General features: G+C 42.5%; 1 protein-coding gene across 3 annotated transcripts in view; it reads left to right on the plus strand.

The window, feature by feature from the left end:
- Ipo9 (importin 9) overlaps nucleotides 1–23,954 on the plus strand; it is a 41,403-nt gene that overhangs the window by 12,878 nt on the left and 4,571 nt on the right. For all 3 annotated transcript variants that reach the window (XM_036202112.1, XM_036202113.1, XM_036202114.1), the window contains exons 5-17: nucleotides 4,561–4,649; nucleotides 5,828–5,914; nucleotides 6,769–6,888; nucleotides 6,976–7,076; nucleotides 7,244–7,302; nucleotides 7,854–8,005; nucleotides 9,244–9,342; nucleotides 10,206–10,312; nucleotides 11,096–11,235; nucleotides 13,206–13,365; nucleotides 19,798–20,024; nucleotides 22,378–22,526; nucleotides 23,273–23,401. In XM_036202112.1, the coding sequence (XP_036058005.1) occupies nucleotides 4,561–4,649; nucleotides 5,828–5,914; nucleotides 6,769–6,888; nucleotides 6,976–7,076; nucleotides 7,244–7,302; nucleotides 7,854–8,005; nucleotides 9,244–9,342; nucleotides 10,206–10,312; nucleotides 11,096–11,235; nucleotides 13,206–13,365; nucleotides 19,798–20,024; nucleotides 22,378–22,526; nucleotides 23,273–23,401 (1,619 nt within the window). The remainder of the gene's footprint in view (nucleotides 1–4,560; nucleotides 4,650–5,827; nucleotides 5,915–6,768; nucleotides 6,889–6,975; nucleotides 7,077–7,243; nucleotides 7,303–7,853; nucleotides 8,006–9,243; nucleotides 9,343–10,205; nucleotides 10,313–11,095; nucleotides 11,236–13,205; nucleotides 13,366–19,797; nucleotides 20,025–22,377; nucleotides 22,527–23,272; nucleotides 23,402–23,954) is intronic.

A 23,954-nucleotide genomic window follows, 5' to 3' on the forward strand; every position in this document is an offset into this window, starting at 1 on the left:
AGAGTAGTAGCTGAGAGGTTTTCATTGTGATCTGACAGCAGAGAGACAGGCACTGACCTGACATAGGCTTCTAGAAACTCAAAACCCACCCCAGTGGCATACTTCCTCCAACAAGGCCATACCTAATCCTTCCCAAACAATTCCACTTCCTGGTAACCAAGCGTCCAAACACATGAGCCTATGGGGGCCATTCTCATTCAGACACCACAGATGCTAACCTCAACTGACAATGTAGTAGACTCTGGGTAGACTTTACTCATTAGGCTTACCATAATTCTTTTTTGTTTGTTTGTTTTTGTTTTTCGAGACAGGGTTTCTCTATGTAGTTTTGGTGCTACCATAATTCTTAAGTATTCTTTTCTATATAGCTGGTTCTCTATACTCTTGAAAATATCCCAATTGATAGTTCCATCTTTAAGTGATAATATATAAACACATAAGATGATGTGTACAGTACTTAAAACTCAAGGTCTTGTACTCCACTGCTAAGTTGAACCAAGGAAAAATTGAGAGTAGCCAGGGTTCAGCTGAGCATGGTTGTGTGAGACCAAAATGAGCCACCTTAGAAATAATAAGACCAAAATGCTTTCACCCTAAAACTAAGGCCTAAGATTTCTCCTTTTAGGTACAGGCCATGAGTTACTGAAATCAGTCAGTCCAGATTTTAGAAACCAGGAAGTGTAAAAGTATAGAGTCACAAGGTAGTCACACAAGGTAATGACTGCCGGGTTATGGAATGTCCTCTCCCTGGTTTCCAGGGTAACTGACCATAAAAATGCCCCCACCTGAGGGCAGCCAATGAGAGATGGTGGTGGGCAACCACTCCCTTAGAAGTAAAGATTAAGCCATGATTTCTAGACAGTCCCTAGAAGCGAGCCAATCAGAATTGTACCCATACTAGCACCCCTAAATGATGTAACCTTGTGGTTTTTGCCTTTAAAAACTGAGCTTGCAGAGAGGGGCACTTCCTCCAGCCTCCACTGCATTGGATCTGTTGGATGAAGTCCCTGCCTAGGCTTGTATATCCAGAAATAAACCTTGCTTTTACATTCCAGCATGCTCATCTTTGGTGGTCTCTCTGGGGGTCGTGATCTGGTCACAACAGTTGTACACACCTTTATACCTAGCAGTGGGGGACAGGGGCGGGGGTGTCTTCCTTGTTTGCAAACTCAAGAGAGAGCTGTCAGGCCATGGTAGACTGTAACTTCTGACCAGCAGGGCCTCCCAACATTTTGTTTTGTTTTTCGAGATAAGGTTTCTCTGTGAACAACCCTGGCTGTCCTAGAATTCACTTCATAGACCAAGCTGGCCTCAAACTCAGAGATCTGCCTGCCTCTGCCTCTGCCTCTGCCTCTGCCTCTGCCTCTGCCTCTGCCTCTGCCTCTGCCTCTGCCTCTGCCTCTGCCTCCAAAATGCTATGATTAAAGGTGTCCACCACCCAGCTTGTGCTGATCTTTAGAAATCATCTTTACCCTCTGTTCTATAGGTTTATGGAAATCACACCAATAGCTTATCTGTTTCTCTGAGACCTGCCAATTTACACAGTTTACATGAAATGTTCTCTCTCTCTCTCTCTCTCTCTCTCTCTGTTTTGTTTTGTTTTGTTTTGTTTTGTTTTGTCTTGTTTTTTGAGAAAGGGTTTCTCTGTAGTCCTGACTGTCCTGAAACTTACTGTATAGACCAGGCTGGCCTTAAACTCTCAGAGATCTCCCTGCCACCACCACCTGGCTTTTCTCTTCTATCTTCTATGCATTTTTTGATAGTTTCAAACATGTAAAAAAAAAATGTATCTTAGTCATATCCACCCTTGACTCCCCACTCCTCTCCTCAGTATCCCCAACATGTCCTTATTCCCCCTTTATACCACCCAACTTTTCATGTTAACCACTGAGTCTAGTCATTCTTGCTTGTTGGAATATTAACTGCCATTGGTGTGATCTTGTGTAGGTAACAATAGCTGCTGTGAGTTCATGAGTGCATTGACCATGTTATATCCAAATGACAGCATTCATAGCATTCCTCTCCATCCTACAGTTCTTACATTCCTTCTGAGCCATCTTCTGTGATTTTCCCTGAGCCTTGGGGTGGGGTGGAGGGTTGTAGAAACGTCCCTTTAGGGCTAAGCACCAATAAAAGGTCACTTATTCTCAGCACTCTGACCAGTTATGAGTTTCTGCTGACCTGCAGAGAGAAACACTAGCTAAGATTGTGGGCAACACTAAGTCATGAGTTTAAGCATAAATATTTTAGAAGGAAGTTTGAGAACATGTTACTTAACAAAAGTAGTAAGTTTCTTCCAAGACCTAGGACCTCCCAAACCATGGTCATTTGACCAGATTTACAGGACCAGCAGGCATGAATTCCCTCCTATGAGCAGACCTAAAATCTGGCAGCTGAATCCAGGTTCTCCTCAAGAACAATTGTAGATGGAGTTTCTTGTCCTGTAACTACTCTCAAATAATCACTCAGAGGCTTAATATGAATTATAAATGCTCAGCCAATAGCTCAGGCTTGTTACTAGCTAACTCTTACATTTAAATTAACCCATATTTCTTATCTATGCTTTGCCACATGAGTCATGGCTTGTTACCTCATTTTCTACATGTTCTGTTTCCTCAGTGGCTGGTTTGCATCTCCTCTGACTCTGCCCTTCCTCATCCCACAGTTTGGCTTTCCCACCTAACTTTATCCTGTTCAGCTATTGGCCAGTCAACTTGTTTATTAAACCAATCATAGCAACATATATTCACACAGTGTACAGATTATTCCACAGCAAGCAGTAAGTGCTCTTCACTGCTGAGCTATCTTTGTAGCACCCAGCCAATTATATTTTTGGTTAGCTTACAAAGTAGTGGCTTTCCTTAAGGGGTTTTCATATATCCTTAGTTTTGGCTGCCTTCTCTCTCTCTTCTACCCTGTCTCTCACCTTTAATTCCCAGCATTCCTCTGTGTTCATATCAGATGGCTTCTGGCCCCTCCTTAAGACCTCTTCTATTCTGAGCGCTACAGATACTCCAAATTAAGCACACAAATCTAAAATTTCAAAGCTAGCATCCACATATGAGAAAGATCATGTGATCCCCCCCTCTTCCTCACTTGCCTAGTATTTTTCTAGCATGGTTTATTTTCTGTGGCTCACTCATGGATTTGCTTTATTCTTCATTGTGAAGGATTCCTTTAGTCTACTTTTATCACGGAAAGCTTTTCTCTTCCGTTCAGTTAGGACAAATAGCTTTGCTTTATAGTGCTCTGGATTGCCAGTAGTTCTCCTTCAGAACTTGAAATACATCCCCCCAAGCCCTGCTGGCTTCTAAAGTTTCAGGTGAATGAGCTGGTGTTGTTGCAGTGGGCCTGCTGTCACGTGACTTGGTGTTTCTGTCGCCTCTTTCACTGTCCTTTCTTCATCCTGGGCATTTAGTGTCGTCATAGTTAGCTTTAGTATCAACTTAACACACCAGGGAAGAGAACTCCTCAACTGAGGAGTTTCATCCGTGAGATTGGTTTATGGGCATGTCTTCAGGCATTTTCTTAATTGCCGATTGATGTAGGCAGGCCCAGCCCACTGTGGGTGGTGCCATCCCTAGGCAAGTGGGCCTGGTGTCTAACAAAGGTAGCTGAGCACACAAGGGAAGCAAGCCTGCAAGCTCACTCCTCTGTGGCCTCTACTTCAGTTCCTGCTTTGGCATTCCTTGATAATAGACTATAACGTGTGAGCCAAAATAAGCAGTTTCCTGCCCGAGTTGTTTTGGGTCAGTGTTTACTCACAGCATCAGAAAGTAAACTAGAAAAAGTGGATCCTGCACACTCCGTGGCCTGTCCTGTTCCTGCCCTCTGGTGTGTGTGAGGAGCAGCAGCACTTGTAGGTCTATACTTTGGATCTCAGTTGACTTGACATCTCTGCCACATTTTACTGTCCTTTCAGTGTTACTAGTAGATTATCAATTCTGTGTCAAAGGCACATTCTTCATTTCTTTCCTAGCTTCCTCTTCCCATGCCCAGATACCCTTTTAGAGTACCTACCATGTTCCCATTGGTGGCTATGACAGTGCTTAGCTTTTAGCTCAGAAACAGCAAACTTACCAAAAAGGCCAAAATGTTCCTCACTGAGCCTTTCACTGCCCTTGCTTCTCCTTTATGACTGAGGGCTACACTCAGTCCTCACCGAGGAATTGAACTTTTAACATCCCTTATTTATGCAGTCATGGTGCCAGGATATCCACCAAAGGAAAGCTATTCCTAATCTTCCTGGGGAAAAAAAAAATTTTTTTTTTGACTTCTTTTTAACAGGCCTGGAGAGAAAGGCTGGCTGCAGTTATCCTGATTGGAATGCAGCAGGGTCTTGTTTCTACTTACTAAAGGAAATTACTGTGCAGTGAGGTCATTTTCTGTCAGCCAGGAGAAAGAAATGGTGGGGACATTTGTATCTGTTTTGTAATTGAGTCCTCAGAAATGGAGTGAATGGCAGCCATCCTTATGTGCTGACTGGGAACTCCACCTAGATGGCTTGGGAATTTTCACACTTGGTCTTTATGAAGCACTTCTTACTTTTTGTCTTTGCAGAGTTTACCCGAGAAGTGACAGACACTCAGATGCCACTTGTTGCTCCTGTCATCCTCCCAGAGATGTACAAGATATTCACCATGGCTGAGGTATGCAATCTCAGCCCAGTGGTCACAGCAGAAAGACCTGTTGGCCTTTGTAGACCATCCACCTCTCGTGGTATTTATCACAGATGGCCGGACGAAAAACTAGAACTGACAGTGATCTAGATCAGAAATTGAGTGGACCAGAGTCTTTGAACTCAAGACTAGAAGGGGAAGCCTTTGATAAAGCACTTGATCAAGTAACCGAACTATATCGATACTCATAGTTTCTGGCACCCTGTCCTCCTTGAGTTCATAGTGCCACTCCTGACCTTGCCTACACAGGTAAGGATTTAGAAACAGTCTGTTACTTCATTGCGTGAATAGATTCTTAATGTATTAGGTATATACGTGTTAGTATGTACATAAATAGTGATCTGTACACAATAATATATGAACACTATAGGTATTCAACCTCCATGATCCCTTGCCCCCAATGAATATTCCACATTTTATTTTTTTAATTTTTTTTTATTTTTGGTTTTTTTTGAGACAGGGTTTTTCTGTGTAGCTTTGCGCCTTTCCTGGAACTCACTCTGTAGCCCAGGTGGGCCTCGAACTCACAGAGATCCACCTGCTTCTGCCTCCCAAGTGCTGGGATTAAAGGTGTACGCCACCACCACCCAACTATTCCACATTTTAAAAGAGATACATTGAGAAGTGGGGATACAGCTCCATATAGAGCATGTGATTCATCTTTGTAAGGTCCTGGTTTATCTTCTGTCATCACAAAATAAAGAAGCAGCAGCAGATACACATGCCATAAGCCCAACAATGCTCAGGATACTGAGGTCAGAGAAACAACCCTGTCTCCAGAAAAAGGAGGAAACATACGTTAGCCAAGCCTGGCATGGTGGAACATATCTTTAATCCCATCACTTGGGAGGCAGAGGCAGGCTGAGTTCTAGCCTGGTCTACACAGTGAGTTGTAAGCCAGTGGGGACTACAGAGAGACCCTTTCTCAAAAAAAAAAAAAAAGATATATAAGCTGATTCTAGTAAGTTCTATGGCATTATGCTCTCTTAATTACAGAAACCCATGTTTTACATAAGTGGACTGAATCTGTATCTCTTTAGGGAATTAATTTTAACTGTGAGGGTTGATGGATCAGTGCTAGTTTTACTTCTAGACACATGTATGCACACCACACTCCAGTCTATGACTGTGCCATGGTCTTTCCCCAGGTGTATGGTATTCGAACTCGCTCCCGAGCAGTAGAGATTTTCACTACTTGTGCCCACATGATCTGTAACATGGAGGAGCTGGAAAAGGTAACTGTGCCTTTGGTTGGTGAGTAACCAACTGCACTTGAAAGTCGTCTTTATTAACGCGTTCCATTGCCAGTGACTCACTTCATAACTACCAGAAAACAGACTAGCCAGTCTTTATAGATAGAGTTAACGTTTTCACTCGATTTTTAACATATATGTCTTAGTTATATTTCTTCAAATACTTTCCCTATATCCTTTTCTTTTTATTTACTTATTTATTTCGGTTTTTGTTTTTGTTTCTTTGGTTTGGTTTTTCTGTGCTCAGAATTAAACCTAGGTCCTCACACATTCCAAGCAAGCACTCTGCCACTGAGCTGCACTTCAGTTCTTCCTGTGCCCTTTCCTGTTAGACAGCTCCAACCTTTCTCCTATCGCCGTCTTCTTCTTTTCTTTTTTTGTGGTTTTCTGAGAAGGGTTCCTCTGTGTAACAGTCCTGGCTGTCCTGTAGACCAGGCTGGCCTCGAACTCAGAGATCTATCCACCTGCCTCTACCTCTGGAGTGCTGGGATTAAAAGCGTGTGCCCCCCCACCCCCCCTCCCAGTGCCATTCTGCTCTCTTATGACTCTCTTGTGTGGAAGACCGATAGCTGGAAATACTGATTCTGGGGCCCAGGTGCACCTCTGACAGTGCTCAGGTAGGATAGGTTGAAGAGGGTGATAGTGAGGAGTTGAAGGTGGGGCTGAGGTCTGCAGTCTTGACAGTCTTGAGAAAGTCCTGCAGTGACTGCAGCTGTGCCCTTTGATTAGGACTTGACCCCGGAAGAGCTTGAGATGCTTCAAAACTAAGACTTTAGTGTGTGTTGAAGCTCTGGATTGGGGATTTGTTGAGCGTTGACTTTGGTTTCTGTTGTTAGGGTGCAGCCAAAGTCCTGATCTTTCCCGTGGTGCAGCAGTTCACAGAGGCCTTTGTTCAGGCCCTCCAGATGCCAGACGGCCCCACATCAGACAGTGGTTTTAAGATGGAGGTTCTGAAGGTAGAGATGTACTGTGAGTGAGATTGGGAGTTTAGAGGGGAATTGTTGGTTGCTTCTTGTTACTCGGTGGTTTGTTTTTCTTCTCAGGCAGTGACAGCCTTGGTGAAAAACTTCCCCAAGCACATGGTGTCCTCCATGCAGCAGATCCTGCCTATCGTCTGGAACACTCTGACGGAAAGTGCTGCCTTATATCCTTTCCTGGAACCCAAAGGACCCACTGCCTAGAGTTGGGGGTCAAAGCTTGGGTCTCACAGTCCTGAAGTTAGATGTGTTCTTAGTGTTAGGGTATGTATGCTCCCTTGTAGACTAAATAGACAGCAGACTCCAGGTTCTCTGCCTTTACTCTGCGTCATACTTATGTGAGGACGGAAGTGAATTACACAGAGGAAGTGGAAGATCCTGTGGATTCTGACGGTAGGTAGTTTATCTGATCCTAACAGAAATACCGGTTCTTAGGGAAAGGAGTCTGGACAAAGACAAGTCAGGAAAACAAAAAGGCAGTAAAAGCGTCCTTTCAAGTGTGTTATGTGGGGCATTGAGAATTCATTGTCTTCCATCTCATCCTTAGGGACAGTCAGTCCACTGAAAACCACAGCATTGGAGTTGTGACAGATTTCTAACCCAGCTACCTGGGGTATTGTGCCTCATTTAACTTTGAAGTCTCAGATGATGATACTCTCCATTTCTACGTCACTATTTAAGTATTTTAGATCAAAAATAGATATGCTGGAAAATATGTTCAATATTTGTGATTCTTTTACTCCTCAAAGTATTTACTATTCCCAAAGTACCTTTCTTTGACTCTAAAGAAGGAAGCTAAAGCCTCCTGTACCAGTCCTTCAGGAATAATTAGCAAGTACTTACATATTCTACTAATTTCCAAAGATAGTATAGTTTATTTCCAGAATGAAGGCTTTCTTTTTGTTTTCAAATCATTAATTTCTACTCTTCTATATTCCATATAGGAGAAGTCCTAGGCTTCGAAAACCTCGTCTTTAGCATTTTTGAATTTGTCCATGCCCTACTAGAAAACAGCAAATTCAAAAGCACTGTCAAAAAGGCTTTGCCGGACCTTATTTACTACATTATCCTGTACATGCAGATCACCGAGGAGCAGGTAAATGGTACTTGGGAGACAAATTACTAACTTGCATTGGAAACTTGTGGAGTGTGACACCCTGGTCAAGTAGACATCTAATTTCTAAAAAAAGCAGACACTAAGAGACTAACTTTATGTGAAATCCTAGAGAAGTTTTGGTATCATTTTATCACCAAATCCCTGAGTATTGAGAGGTTTATGAACTCCTGTGTCAGACTTTCAGAACACTTTTTCCATTAGAAAATCTCTGTGAGCTGGGCGGTGGTGGCGCACGCCTTTAATTCCAGTACTGTGGAGGCAGAGGCAGGCAGATCTCTGTGAGTTCGAGGCCAGCCTGGTCTTCAGAGGGAGTTCCAGGACACAGTCAGGGCTACACAGACAAAACTTACCTTGAATAAAAATAAATAAATACATAAATTAAAAATAAAGTAATCTCCCAGATCTGGGGTGAGTTGCAGGGAAGAGTAAAGTGGTGAATATGCTCAAAACACATGGTACAAAGTTCTCAAAGAATTAATAAGAATCAGCATTGTATTGAGATGGCTCAGCAGGTAAAGACGTTTGCCACCAAGCCTAATGACCTGACTTCATCCTGGGACCCATGTGCTGGGAGAGAACCAGCTCCTCATGAGCATAAGTTAACTTTTTACACAAAATCTAAGAATATAAATAGTAATATCTTTCATGCAAATCAACACAAAAATTGGTGTAATTTTATAGTAAATATCCCAGTATAGTCAGAAATCTGTTTATCAGACTTAGTTACTGATGGCAGTAACTAAGTAATTTGTCAAATTCTTTTTCAGGGGGCAATTCAAGACAGGGTTTCTCTGTGTAGTGTCGGCTGTCCTGGAACTCACTTTGTAGACCAGGCTGACCTCGAACTCACAGAGATCCGCCTGCCTTTGCCTCCCGAGTACTGGGATTAAAGGTGTGTGCCACCATCGCCCCTCTGGCAAATCTGTCAAATTCTAAAGAAGATTCTGCTACAGAAAAATAGCCATCCCGTACAGATTTGGATAAATGACTTGTTTCTCAACAAAAAGAGACTGTAAAGCAATAGGAGGCAGATAGATCCCTTAGTTCAGGGCCAGCCAGGTCTGTCTACTGAAACGCTGTCACAAAAAGAAAAAGACTTTAGAGTAGAGTGTGATCGGGATGAAAGACCGAAATCTTCCTGTGTCCACTGATAAAAAGAAGGAGCATGGAGCCCAGAATGGTAGCCTCACAATGACCTGACTTCATCCTCTCGGCAGATTAAAGTGTGGACAGCTAACCCACAACAGTTTGTAGAAGATGAGGATGATGACACTTTCTCCTATACTGTTAGAATTGCAGCTCAAGACTTGTTGCTGGTAAGAGTTACGTTGCTACTTCAACCAAATAACCCTCCAGTAATTGGAAGTTCTTCTTCCTAGACAGCTACCCAAAGTAAGCAGCACTATTGGGCAGCTTCACCTCAGACCTTTTTAAGGATATAAGAAAGTTGCTCATGAAGTTTGAGATTTAGAAATTCCAAAGTTGTTGCAACTGGTTCACTGAGTCAGGAACACTTCCGTTTGCTTCTGAGTTCAGCAAACCTCCATGGCACAAACCAGAAGCTGACAAACTTAAAGAGATTGTTGGGGGATGAATATGGAACATCAGCTCATGATTCCTTTGGCTCCTCCAACTAGAGCATAGGGTTGCCTATAGGCCAGAATGCTGTGAAGAACCTGCCGTTTCCTGTTGGGTTTGTTGGTAAACATGTCTCCGTGCTATTTAGTTCTTCTAAGGCGCCTCTGACAGGCTACCAGAGAGCAGGGAATATAGCTCAGTGGTAGAACTCTTGTCTAGCATGTGCAAAGGGAATTGCTGGAACCAAAAAAGAAGTAGAACGGGAAAAAAAATAAATAATAATGCACTATTAGAGTGGCCTTATATTTTCATGATCTGTCAGCTTCCAAGAAAACAAATTTCTGGTCCATTGTCATCCAAAGCTAACTATCGTTTTTTTTCTTACGAGTCGTTTAATAGAGCCAAAGACGTCAGCTGTTTAGAACTATTTAGCCTTACAATGTGTAAACACTACAGAGTTTCATGTGTTGCTCTTAATTTCATCAGAGACCCGAACTAATGGGGTCACTTTTAATGTACCTGATCAGGCTTTGGTATGGGCGTGTCAAAGAGTTGGAACCATCCACACACGGACATTTATTTCCAGACCTTCTCTCCCTAGGCTGTGGCCACAGATTTCCAGAACGAGAGTGCAGTAGCCCTGGCTGCGGCAGCCACTCGGCATTTACAAGAAGCCGAGCAAACCAAAAGCAGCGGTACTGAGCACTGGTGAGAGCGAGCAGAAGCAAGCGCTCTGCTTAGAGGCTTGTTTAGAGCGGCAGGTCGGAGAGAAAATAAGTTCATTGTATCCCTTTTTAAACAGCTTTGAAAGGGAGGAACTTTGTTTCTAATTAGAAGACTATATTTCGTTGTTTTCAGTGGAATTTAGTAAATAGTGTTGAAATCAGAAGAGTGAGACCGGCTGTGGTACATGACTTGTATCCTAGCACTTGGGAGCTAGAGGCAAGAGATTTGTAAGTCGAAGGCCATTGTGGTACACAGTGAATTTGAAGCATGCCTGGCCTGCGTAAGACCCTGTCTCAAAAAAATAAGGGCTGCTGGGGGGTGGGGTGGGGGTTGCACACGCCTTTAGTCCTAGCACTCAGGAAACAGAAGCAGATGAATTTCTGCATTCTAGGCCAGCCTGATCTACAGAGCAAGTTCCAGGACTACACAGGAAAACACAGTCTCAAAAAACCATAATAATAATAATTATTATAATTATAATAATGAGGGCTGATGAGATGACTCAGCAGGTAAGGACACTTACTGTCAAGCCTGACAAACTGAGTTCAGTCCCTAGAACCCACAGGGTAGAAGTATGCATGCCATTGCTACCACACGGTAAGTAGGTAGGTGTAAGAAGATTGTTTGAGATAAATGAACTAGAAATGCAGACAATGGCTTTGGGGTGAGACCGTTCTGGAGTACCCTTTCCTAAATGGCCTCACCTTGGGTCCCTTTATTTTGGAAGTGTAATTTGTTTTAGCAGCTGCAGTATCCTTATTGCAGGTGGAAAATCCATGAAGCCTGCATGCTTGCTCTAGGCTCTGTAAAGTCCATCATCACTGACAGTGTGAAAAATGGCAGGATCCATTTTGACATGCATGGGTTCCTGACCAACGTCATCCTTGCAGACCTCAACCTGTCAGGTATGTTTTAATATATGCCTGGATTCTAGAAGGTCTTGAGACCTGCTGTTAACTCACTTACATACAATATTTGTGTGTCTGTGAGTACATACATCAGTATGCATACCATAGGCCAGAGGAGGTTGTCAAGTATCCTATATCGCTCTCTGCCTAGTTCTTTGAGACTGTCCTTGAGCCTGTAGCTCACATCTCAGCTAGACTGATATCCAGCAAGCTCCACCAGTCCTACTGTCCCACCCTGTCAGAACTGGAGTTACAGACATTTGCTGGGCCTCACGGCTTGTTGCATGGATGCCGTGATCAAAACTCTTAGTCTCATGATTACAGAGCAGACATTCTTAACTCCTGAGCCATGTCTTTAGCCCCCTTTTCTCCCTCTCTCCCTCCCTTTCTTATTAGTTTTGTGTATATTGATCTGAGTTCAGTTCGTAACACCCCAAGGGCTCACCACTACTTGTAACTCAAGCTCCAGGGGATCTGATGCCCTCTTCTGGCAACTACTGGCACTGCACTCATGTGTACACATCCTTACACATAATTGAGATTAAAATCTTTAAACAAACAAACAAACAAAAAAAAAAAAACCCACAGTTGTGGCTTGTATCCATTCCATTAGTTATGAAAGCCATGATGTCATAGATGTATCCTGTAACCTCTGGAAAGTGGCATTGTTCACTTGTGAAATAATGAGAACGAAAAAGTTAATGGGTTGGTATTCCTTAAAAAATAATTTTAGGGAACTGGGCAGTGGTGGTGCACATCTTTAATACCAGCACTTGGGAGGAAGAGGCAGGCAGATCTCTGAGTTCGAGGCCACCCTGGTCTACAGAGTGAGTTCCAGGACAACCAGGACTACAATTACCCTGTCTTGAAACCCACCCCACATACACAAAAAAGTTTTGGGGAGCTGGAAAGATGGCTCAGCAGTTAAGTACACTGGCTGCTCTTCCAGAAAACCTGCATTTGATTCCCAGCACCCACATAGTGGCTCACAACTGTCTGTAACTCCAGTTCCAGGGAAATGCCACTCCCTCTTCTGGCCTCTGGGCACCAGGCACTTGTGTAGTACACAGACATATATGCAGACAAAACACCCATACCCATAAGATTATGAAATGTTTAAATTAAAAAGTGATACTTTTAGCTATAAGGATGTTCAGAAGTGCCTAGACCATACTTTGACAGTTACTGCCTCTACATACCTAAATTGTTAATAATTTACTGGTTTATTAGGAGGTATTCAATAACTCCTGTCAATTACATATTTTAGTGTAAATAACTAAGCCAAGCTCTTTGATAGGCTGAAAAGATTGTCTCCTCAAGCAGTTTGTGCTTGGTAGGAGGTAGTAATTCTTACACTAGCGGTTAGACCGTCAAACACAATCTAGTAGATGATGAGAAAGCTGAGCATATAGAATTACAGTGGCTCAAAGGGAACTGGGATTACTTCAGCCTAAGAGATCACTGAGGTGATATAAAAGAGGAATGTGTTGACATGTAATTTAAACAAAGCCCAGAATTGACAAAGCAAGGTGTGAGTTTCCAGTACTGGCATGTGCTTGAGTTTAGTGGCCATAAAGGGAGCCTTGAATGCCATCACTGGTGTTGTGCATATTTGGTAAACTGTAAAATGATTTGGCGGGTTATTAATAGAGGGCTGACATGATCAGAGTTATGATTTTATGTTCTAGTGTTGGGACAGTAATATCAAGAAAGTGGCCATGGGGCAGGAGTTAGACGAGCTAGGGCTTTAGCTCAGGATAGTCGCTAGTCAGAGGTAGAACTGACAGATTGATTCTGTGCCATCCACTGCACATATTCTTTTACCATATGAAATTGTGCTTTTTCTTTCATGTAAGTCATATACGTTATGTAGCATCCAGTTAGTTAACATTTGAGAAGTGGAGTTGGGAGGGAGGAGGGGCGAGAGGGACTTTTCATCATCCGACCTATGATTGCTTTTCTCTTAGCGTCCCCCTTCCTCCTGGGACGGGCCCTTTGGGCTGCCAGCCGTTTTACTGTTGCTATGTCCCCTGAGCTGATTCAGCAGTTCCTACAGGCAACAGTCAGTGGTCTTCATGAAACACAGCCCCCGTCAGTACGAATCTCTGCTGTGAGAGCCATCTGGGGGTGAGTATGCTACTCTAGAGTGGTAAGAATCACTTAAGAGAAAAAGAATCGGGCAGTCATCACAGCTGTTCTGTGCATTATGCTGTTTGGAAGTTTCTCCTGAAGGTCTCCTTCAGAATGAGTATTGGAAAGAGAGGGGAAAAATAGTGCGGGGACTTCAGAAGGTGTCCTGTTCCCTTCTGCTCCTTATTCTCGATAGATTCATTCCAGCTGTGAGTCCTCTCGGCAGCTTGCTTCCTTCAGTGGAGGTGCATGACCCAAGGTTCTGAGTGATAAGTAATTTGCATCAAGTTGCAGAATTGAGGAGGGACGTGAGTCTGACTGCCAGTCACATTGTGTTGATAGTCCCTGTATTTGAAACCAAATTTGGAGGAATATGGCCTGGAAACACAGCTCATTTCTTCCAGTCTCATCTCCCTTTTCCATAGGCAAAGACTGAGGTTTTATAGTCATTTACTTATGTTCCTACCCAGACCAGAGGGAACATTGCTATTTTAAAATGTTTTTCTTTTGTATTTATAGTTTATGTGTATGAGTGTTTTGCCTGCACATATGTATGTGTACCGGGTACATGTTTGGTGCACACAGAGGTCAGAAGAGGGCATTGGATCCCCTGGAACTGGGAGTTATAGACAATGGTGACTGCTGGAAATTGAGCCTGGGCCCTCCACAGAAACAAGTGCTCTTAACTGCTGAGCCTTCTCTCCAGGCCTGAACATTGTTTTTTAAAGGATATTTTAAGGTCCACATTTAAGCATCTCAGTTGAATTCTATGCATGAGAATTACAAAGTTTATCTTCCTATCCTATCTTCTTAACTTTTGAAATGGTGACTGAGAAGCTATACATTGAGAGAGAAAGAGGGAGGGCTGTCTTTAGGGAACATTGAGGAGTTACCTATTCTGTCTGTATGTGTTGAACTGTAAGTGTACAACCATGAACAAAAGCCCATCTTCCCCTCTGCAATCTTGGTAAAGTTGATCTTTGGCTCTAAAAAAATTTAAAATGTTTGGTCCTAAGAAAAAACCACATGTAGCTTTTCAGAAAGCTCTGGAGCCATTCTTAAGTAACTGAGGAGGGAGCCCTAACCTGATTAACTGCTGCCTGTATTGCTTCTGACCTTTGTAAAACTTGATTTCATCTCCATGCGTTAGTTATTCCCTGAAGCATTAGACATCCCCTGTGACAGTTATCAGTATAAGCTTAGAAGCAGGTGCTGGAGAGCTGGCTCAGTGGTCAAGAGCACAGACTGTTCTTGGAGAGGACCCAGGTTTGATTCCCACATCAGGCAGCTCACAACTACCTATAACTCCAACTCCAGATCTGAAACACCCCAGACCTCATACACATAAGTAAATAGTAATAGTAGTTTTAAGAAAAAAATTAAAAGCCTTTGCCAACTAAATAAGAACAAAACCATTAAAACCTATGTATATCTTACTTAAAACTTTAAAAATGGGCCAGGAGTAAAACCAGGATAATAAATTTAAAAGCAGACTATGAATAGGTAAAAGAAGCGTGTCTACTTTGTGCTGTGATTTCACAAAAATGTTCAGAGTTGCAAACTGAGAAGAGTTTATGTGTAAGTACTTAGGGTAAATACCCCTTGTTTCCTGGGGTGCTTTACAGACGGCAGTGCCTGTCAAGTGCAGCTGGAGTTTTCTCTTCAGGTCCTGCCTGGCCCATGGTCAGGACAAATCTCTCTCACCGGCCAGTCCCGAAGCCTCTCAGACCCAACCGTGTAAACACACAGAGACTTATATTACTTATAAACTGTATGGCCATGGCAGGCATCTTGTTATCTAGTTCTTCTATCTTAAATTAACCCATTTCTATTAGTCTGTAAGTTGCCACATGGCTCCTGGCTTACCAGTACCTTACATCTCACTTGTCATCGGCTGGCAGCATCTCTCTGCCTCAGACTTCCACTTCCCAGAATTCTCTTCTCCGCTTGTCCCGCCTATACTTCCTGCCTGGCTACTGGCCAATCAGTGTTTTATTTATTAACCATTCAGAGCAACACATCTGACATACAGAACATCCCACAGCAGTCAAGCATAACTTATTTACATTGATTCTCATAGAAGAGATTAGAATTAAAAAAAAAAAAAAAAACTTTTATTCATTGTTATATATGTAAATGTTTGATTATAATAAGTTTAAATTTTATAGTCAGGAAAAAAAATATTGAGAGGCTGGAGAGATGGCTTAGCCATTAAGAGCGCTTGGTGTATACTCCTGAGTACTGGAGTTAAGATCCTAGACTTGCTGGGTGGTGGTAAACTCCTTTAATCCCAGCACTCAGGAGGCAGAGGCAGGCGGATCTCTGTGAGTTCAAGGCCAGCCTGGTCTATAGAGTGAGATCCAGGACAGGCACCAAAACTACACAGAGAAACCAAAAAAAAAAAAACAAAACAAAAACAAAAACAAAAACAAAACCACCCTAGCACCTGTGTAACAAACTGGCCAACCTGCACACTTCCATAATCCCAGCTGTAAGGGAGTTGGGGTTAGACAGACAGGAGATCACTGGGGCCTGCAGTCTTCCAGCCTACCTAAGAAAACAAGCCCAAGTTCAGGGAGAGAGCTTGCCTTAAACAAGAACAGCTGAGGGTGAGAAAAGAGGACAGCCAGTGCCTTCTTCTGGCCTCTACATGTACACAGACACTGCACCTACACACACACACACACACGTGTGTGTGTGTGTGTGTGTGTGTGTGTGTGTGTGTGTGTACATACAGCCGTAACACATGCACACAAAGAAATAGAAATAATCTTTGTAATGGGAAGAAAACGTAAACACCTAATGTATAGTTCTCATTGACTACTTAGGCAGTAATCTACTGATTTCCCTAAACAGTGAATCATATCAGTCTAAAAAAATGACAAACTATAAATATGAATACCAGAGAGAAATGGAAACTCACACCTTTACAGAATTATACAAATGATGTCAGACACTGGATCCTGTTTCTAAGTTCCAGGAGCTAGCCTGGTGGGGCTGGAGAGAGAGCAGAATTAAGAGTGCCTCCTTCTCTTGCAGAAGACCAGATGGGGTCCCCAGCACCCAGATGGGGCAGCTCACAACCACCTCCTGTAAGTCTAGCTCTAGCAGGTCCCACAGCCTCTGGTCTCCATACGCTCCTGTATTCTCACACATACCCCACACACTCAAAATTATAAAAGGTAATCATAAAAATAAGTCTTTTGGTTGGAGAGATGGCTCAGTGGCTAAGAGTACTCACTGCTCCTTTGTTTTTGTGGGGTGGTTTTTGGTTTGTTTTGGGTTTGTTTGTTTGTTTTCCTGGGTTTTGTTTTGTTTTGTTCGTTTTTGTTTTTGTTTTTGTTTTTGTTTTGAGACAGGGCTTCTCTGTGTAGCCCTGGCTATCCTGGAACTCACTCTGAAGAACAAGTTGGCTTCAAACTCAGAGATCCACCTGCCTCTGCCTCCTGAGTGCTGGGATTAAAAGCATGTGCACCACTGCCCGATTTACTGTGGGGATTTTTGTTTTCAAGTTTCATTTTATTTTTAACACTATGTATGTGAACATGTGCGTTTGAGTGCAGGTGTGTCTGGTGGTCCTAGAGTTACAGGCTGTTGTGAGCTGCCAGGAGACAAATACAGGTCCTCTGGAAGAGCAGTCTGTGCTCTGAACCACTGAGATCTCTAGCCCCTGGAATTCCTAATATTGTAACGTTTTAGTTCATAGCATCCTTGCTTTTTCTTTTGTACCCGCTTTAATTTATTCCTCCATGCAGTTGCTTATATATCGTTGTAAACTGCCTTAAATGATTTGTGAAACAAGATATTTTTGATGCATAATTATACTTGTGTCAGATTTCTCTAGTCATATTTTTGTTAGGTTTTTTTCGTTTGGTTGGTTTTTTTGTTTTGGGGTTTTGTTTTTTTTTTTTTGTTATTGTTTTTCTCGAGACAGGGTTTCTCTGTGTAACACCTCTGGCTGTCCTGGAACTCACTTGTATAGACCAGGCTGGCTTTGAACTCACAGAGATCCTCCTGCCTCTGCCTCCAAGTGCTGTGGACTTATTTTTTTATTATGTACGTATTTATTTTATGTGTATGGGTGTTTTGCCTGCGTGTATGTCTGTGTACTTGGGAATCCAGCAGAGAACATCAGATCCCCTGAAACTGTGAGCTTCCATGTTGTAGGTGCTGGGAATTGAACCTGAGTCCTCTGTGAGAAAAATTGCTCTAAACCCTTGAGCTATCTCTCCAGCCCTCACCACCACCAGCCCAGGCCTAACTTCTGAAGGCTGAAGTGGCCGCTAGCTTCAGTCAGCTCTGAACTCTTTTTTTTGTTTTGTTTTGTTTTGTTATCTTGTTTTAATTACAAGGGCAATGATACTGATTTTCTGTTCTAAAAAGATCCGTTTCTTGACTCAAATAATGATAGCAACACACAGGGGAAAGTTGAGACATCAACTAGGAAGCTGCTGTAGTAGTGCAAACAGAAGGCTCTGCTGCAGTCCAGTGGAGTAGCCAGTAGAGGACAGGGAGGAAGCAGAGGGAAGGTGGGAACCGAGCCCCGAAACTAGGGTACAAAGTGTGTACCGTTACTAAAGCAAAGAGCAGAGAAGTAGTAAAGACGCGTCAATAAGCAAGTAATCAGTGTTTTGATTTTTTCAGTTATTTATAAGAAATATTCTGGTAAAGCCAATAAGCAGTGACTATATAGAGGCTTACAACTATCCATAATTCCAGTTCCAGGATACAGCGCCCTCTACTGGCCTCCTTGAGCACAAAGCACATGAGTGGTTTACATGCATACATGCAGGCAAAACTCACACATATAAAATTAAATAAATCCCAAAACAACTTAAAAAATAAAAAGAAAGAAGTAAGGTCTGAGCAAAAAGTAAATCTATGGCAAATTCAAGCCCATGAAGCTGTGTCTTCGCTGGTCATTGTAGAGCTTTATATGACTATAAAACAAACAAGAATGGGATGTGGTGACACACATCTTTAAGCCCAACACTCTGGAGGCAGAGGCAGGTGGATCTCTGTGAGTTCAAGACCAGCCTTGTCTACATATCAAGTTCCAGTCCAGTCAGGCTACAAAGTGAAACCCTGTCTTTTAAAAAAAACTTACTGACTACCTACTAACAGTGCTATTTAGAGAAAGGGTTTTTATTTCTATTTACTACTGCCGTTCTATTGTCATTTTTAATTAATTACATTGATACATATGTGGTGGGAGGGCACGTGGGCACGTGCATGCCGTGCACACAAAAAACAACGTGTGGCAGTCGGTTCTCTCTTTCCACTGTGTGGATCCTGGGGATCCAGCTCAGATTAGCAGGTTTGTCAGCAAAGCACCTTTACCCACCAAGCCGTCTCGGCACCATCTCAGCACCATCTCAGCACCTGTGCCCATTCAAAGGCAAAGGCATGGGACTGGAGGTTCAGTGATAGAGCATTTGCCCAGTGTGTGCAAAGCCCTAGACTCCATCCTCATCAGAAGAGAAAGAAAGCAAGGTTTAAACAGTGTGTTTGTAGCAGTAAGCAACATTCAGGAAATGCTTGTTGATTAAGAGATAAATAGAACTACATAGAGAAGTTTAGATCCCAAAGGTCAAGTACTAATTTTGTAAGTATACATAAGACTGTTTATATAAATTAAACTCATTTTGACATTCAAAAAACTCAAAGCACAAAATTTGTAACATGGAAATTGAAAAAGTCTCCTATTAAGCAATTATAATGAAAAGTTGTTTTAAGAGTAAATTTATTTTTTGTTTTTGCTTTTTATGAGTTTTGTTTTTGAGACAGGGTCTTACTATGTAGCCCTAGCAGCCTGAACTTGCTCTGTAGAGCAGGCTGGTCATGAGCTACAGCATGCAGGTGGAGGTTAGAAAAGAATTTCTAAGAGATGATTCTCTCCTTCTACCATGTCATCTCTAGGGATCCAGCTCAGGTCATCAGGCTTGGGGCCCAGTATCCTTACAGGCTTAGCCATCTTGCCAGCTTTCTGTGTTGAAATATTGTTGATTTAACATGATTTAACACTGTAGTCTGAGGACTCATACTACATTTAACCTAGTATCTTATTAATTTGGGTGTAACGATATGGTTAGATTGGCCTCATCACAGGAGAGGGATGAACTTTTAAAGAAAATAGCAAGTAGGCTAGCAATGTGGCTTAGAGTGCCTGCTTAAGCATGTGTGAGAGACCCTGGGTTCAATCCCAGCCAAGCAGAAGTTTTGAAGAAAGTAGAACTAGAGGTACTGATACTTATATATATATATATATATATATAAATAATATGCTACAGAAAGACATGAAGACATAGCTAACTGCAGGAGTGACTTTATAAAGCTATATATGCGTAGGTCATATAAGGTTGGAAAGCCTAAGAATTGAAGGGTCAGCTTATGAGTAACTCCTAATTATGTATCTCTTTCTCTCTCTAGTTATTGTGATCAACTGAAAATCTCAGAGAGTACACATGTGCTTCAGCCCTTCCTCCCCAGTGTCCTCGATGGCCTGATTCACCTGGCAGCGCAGTTCAGCTCGGAGGTCCTCAACCTGGTGATGGAGACCCTGTGCATCGTTTGTACTGTTGACCCAGAATTCACCGCAAGTGTGGAAAGCAAAATCTGTCCCTTCACCATCGCCATTTTCCTAAAGTACAGTAATGGTATGCTATCAGGAAAGCTATATTGATGAGAGTGCCAGAAGAAGTGTGGCTGGTGGGTTTAGGAAACTCTCTCTAGGGTCTGGTGATCTTAATAGCCTAAGCAAAGAAATAGTTCGCATTACAAAGGAGAGTCCGATTCTGTCATGGTCTTCTCCTGAAGGCTGGGAAGATAGTGAGTGAAAGACTGATACAAAAGATGGAACTCGAAACCCTGATGATGGAGTAGGAAGAGAAGAACTTCCTGAGCAGTCTGGGAAAGGCGATCCTGGAGCTGGGGGTGTGGTTCCGTGATAGAGCCCTTGCCTAGCGATTACCAGGCCTCGGGTTTGATCCCCGACACTGGAGAAAGAAAATAGCTAAAGAAACATGGCAAAGAAACCTTGCACACCGGAAGCAAGTGCTGGGCTGCCGAGCCACAGCCCACCCTGTGAGTTTGCGTCCTTGACCCTGCTGTCCCGGGTCCTCCTGCTCCTCCTCCCAAGTGCTGTTTGTGCACACGGGCTTCCATACCCAGGACGGCTTTGTTTTTTTTTTTGGTTTTTTTTTTTTTTTTTTTGAGCTGAGGATCGAACCCAGGGACTTGCTCTACCACTGAGCTAAATCCCCAACCTGGGTATTTTTATAATAGTAAAAGTGAAGCGAAAAGAGACTTCCCCCAGAACATGTATAAAATACTATCTGAAGTTTTAGTTTTTCTTTTCAAAGAGGATATGTGTGTAGCTGGGGAAAAAATGCCAGGAGAAAATGTATCAGAGGGTTATCTCTAGGTGATGGAATTACAGCCTTTTCTTTCCTTTAATACTTTTCAGCATTTTAATTAAATTTTTTTATGTTTTTCAAGACAAGGTTTCTCTGTGTACCTTTGCACCTTTCCTGGATCTCACTCTGTAAGCCAGGCTGGCCTTGTACTCACAGAGATCCATCTGCCTCTGCCTCCCAAGTGCTGAGATTAAAAGTGTGTGCCACCACCGCCTGGCTAATACAGTTACCAGAAAAAAATAAAGTACCAGAAAAAATATTAAAGATATTCGTTTTCAAAATTGAAGCTAAAACATACAGGAATGGTAATTATTAATATGATACTCTACCAAACATGTTATTTAATTTATTTGTTTGGTTTTGGTTTTTTACTTGGAAAATGTGTCCACGCTTATGGATCTCTCATTCTTTTTAGGCTTCATTAGTTTTCTGTGAAGTGACTGTATCTTTTATTTACCCTTCCTGTTAATGGAGAGCTAGATCTTCTTTGTTTGTTTGTTTCTATTACAAGCAATGCTGTAGTTACTTTGAACATAGACCTGAGTGTGCACTGCATATATGCTACATGAAAAAGGCACTTTTATTACATAAGCAAAGCAGATTGCCATGAAGTTCCATTTCTTAGTCAGATAATACATACCTGTGATCCTAGCCCTTGGGGCTGAGGCTGGAGAATTACAGATTAAAGGGTATATAATGAGACCCCTTCTCAAAATAGACACCAAAAAGAAGCTCCATTTCTTTATGAAGCTCTGCCTTTTGAGAGCTGTACCTTTTGCTGCAGGTAGGGCCCTAGGAGTTCTTCCTGTCTGTCATGGCTACTCCTTAAGAAATGTGTGTGACTTCTTGAAAAGGTGTAAGAGAAGCAGGGAGAGGTGGCTCTTCCAGGGTACCCCAGTTCCATCACTAGCATGGTGGCCCATTGCCTTCTAGGACTCTAGTTCTAAGAGAGACATCCTCTTCTGGTCTCCTTGGGCACTGCCCGATTTGGAACATAAACATGTATGCAGGTGAAATACCTGTACAATAAGTATAAATAAATAAATCCAGTAAATATTTAAAAAAATAAAATGTGTGAGAGCCTGGAGGCAACAGTGTTTGAACTTTTTTTTTTCCTTGCAAAACAGTCTCTTTATGTAGCCTTGGCTGTCCTGAAACTCACTATGTAGACTAGGCTGGCCTCAAACTCACAGAGATCCCCGAGCCTCTGCCTCCCAAGTGCTAGGACCAAAGGTGTGTGCCACCACACCCAACTTTCTTCTTAATAAAATATCAGTGGGGTTTTTGTTTGGGTTTTTGGTTTGGAGGCTTTTATCATTTGGTTTCATTATCATTCCAGATGGCCCAAAAGAAAAGCCTACTTTAACTTTAGAAGTAGCTATTAAAAAGTCCATTCCCTGATGAAAATATCTATTGTATCTTTTGAAGACTTAGCATCCCCTTGGTCTTCAGGTGATCCATATAGCGGGCTGCTCCACTTCCCAAGTGTGAGATGTAATCTGTGCAGTTGTTAACTTATGTTAGATGTAGAGAAAGAAACATACATAATTAAGCCAGTAGTAGACAGGCTTCCATGTTGCCTTATCTACTTCAGATCCTGTTGTTGCCTCGCTGGCTCAGGACATCTTCAAGGAGCTGTCACAGATTGAAGCCTGTCAAGGCCCCATGCAGATGAGGCTGATTCCCACTCTGGTCAGCATAATGCAGGCCCCAGCTGACAAGATCCCTGCAGGGCTCTGTGCGGTAAGTGATTACAAGATCCATGAGTGGGAAGAAAGACAGAACTCTGCAAGTATTACCCACAGATCCCACCTATAGACAGGAAGTCAGTAATACACTGGAGATTGGGATGTTATTTTATACTGAGCTACTCTGTCCATGGGGACAGTGGTAAACCCTGTCTCAAAAATCCAAAAGAGAGAAAGAAAATATGGGTGTGTTCTGAGGCATGGTCTAACTGTAGACTAGCTCTATAGACAACACTGATCTTGAACTCACAGAGATCTGCCTGCCTCTATCTCCCCATTGATGATGGGATTCCAGGCGTGCACCACCATGCCCTGGTGGCATTTTCTCCCAGTGCATGTGTGTCTATGTATGCTTGTGGAGGCAAGAGGACAGCCTTCTGTATCATAAGAAACACAATCTACTTCCTTTGAATCAAGATCTCTCATTGGCTTGAGTCTAGCCAGCAAGCCCCAGGGAACCTCCTTTGTCTGCCTCCCTAGCACTAGAATTATAAGCACACATGCCACCATACCTGCCTTTTTTACATGGATCCTGGGAGTAGAAGTCAGTTCTTCATGAAGCAAGGGAAACGCTTTACCAACTGAAACATCTCCCTAGCCACTGTCAAATACCACCCACCTCCATGGCTAATAAATCATAAGCACTATAATGAAACTGAGAGCTCCAACTACCTAACAGTCATCTTGGCTGCTGGGTACTTCCCACCCCAGAAGTAATTTGACTTTTCTTTCTTTTTCCAGACAGCTATTGATATCCTGACCACGGTAGTTCGAAATACAAAGCCTCCCCTTTCCCAGCTCCTCATCTGTCAAGCTTTCCCTGCTGTGGCACAATGCACCCTTCACACGGATGATAATGCCACCATGCAGGTATCTTACACTTGGAAACTAGAGAGAAAACAATTTCCCAGCTATTGCCAAATGGTAGGCTGGGGGGAAAAAGTGATGTGATTATACTTTTGAAATATAAGTCTATCGACTCCAAATTTACCCAGAGAATCCTGGTTTGGTTGTGCTCTGAGGTCTGTTACAGCCTCAAAAAGTGTGAATACCAGATAACTGGCTGGCTGTGTTTGGTTATTGATGTTATAGAGGAGCTTAGGTGTCAGACTTGGGGCTTTGAGACTTCTCTGAAGATCCTGTTGATACAGTCAACAAGTGATAGACCTGGCGAAGGATGTGTTGGTTATTTTTCAGTTCTTTATTGTGGTTGTTTATAAAGGATATAAGAAAATGAAAGTAGATACTGGTCAGATTGGAAATCCCTAGGCAAACAGTAATTTGTGTGAGATCTCATGAAGACCTTTAATATTCTTGATTATTGCTACATCTAAGAAGTTTTTCAATACCAAAGGTAAATCTTTACTGTTAAACCCCAGTTTGCTTGGTGATTGACCCTTGTAATGAGAAATAGGCAGTTCTG

This window comes from Onychomys torridus, chromosome 11 (assembly GCF_903995425.1).
Source record: "Onychomys torridus chromosome 11, mOncTor1.1, whole genome shotgun sequence".
Lineage (NCBI taxonomy): Eukaryota > Metazoa > Chordata > Mammalia > Rodentia > Cricetidae > Onychomys > Onychomys torridus.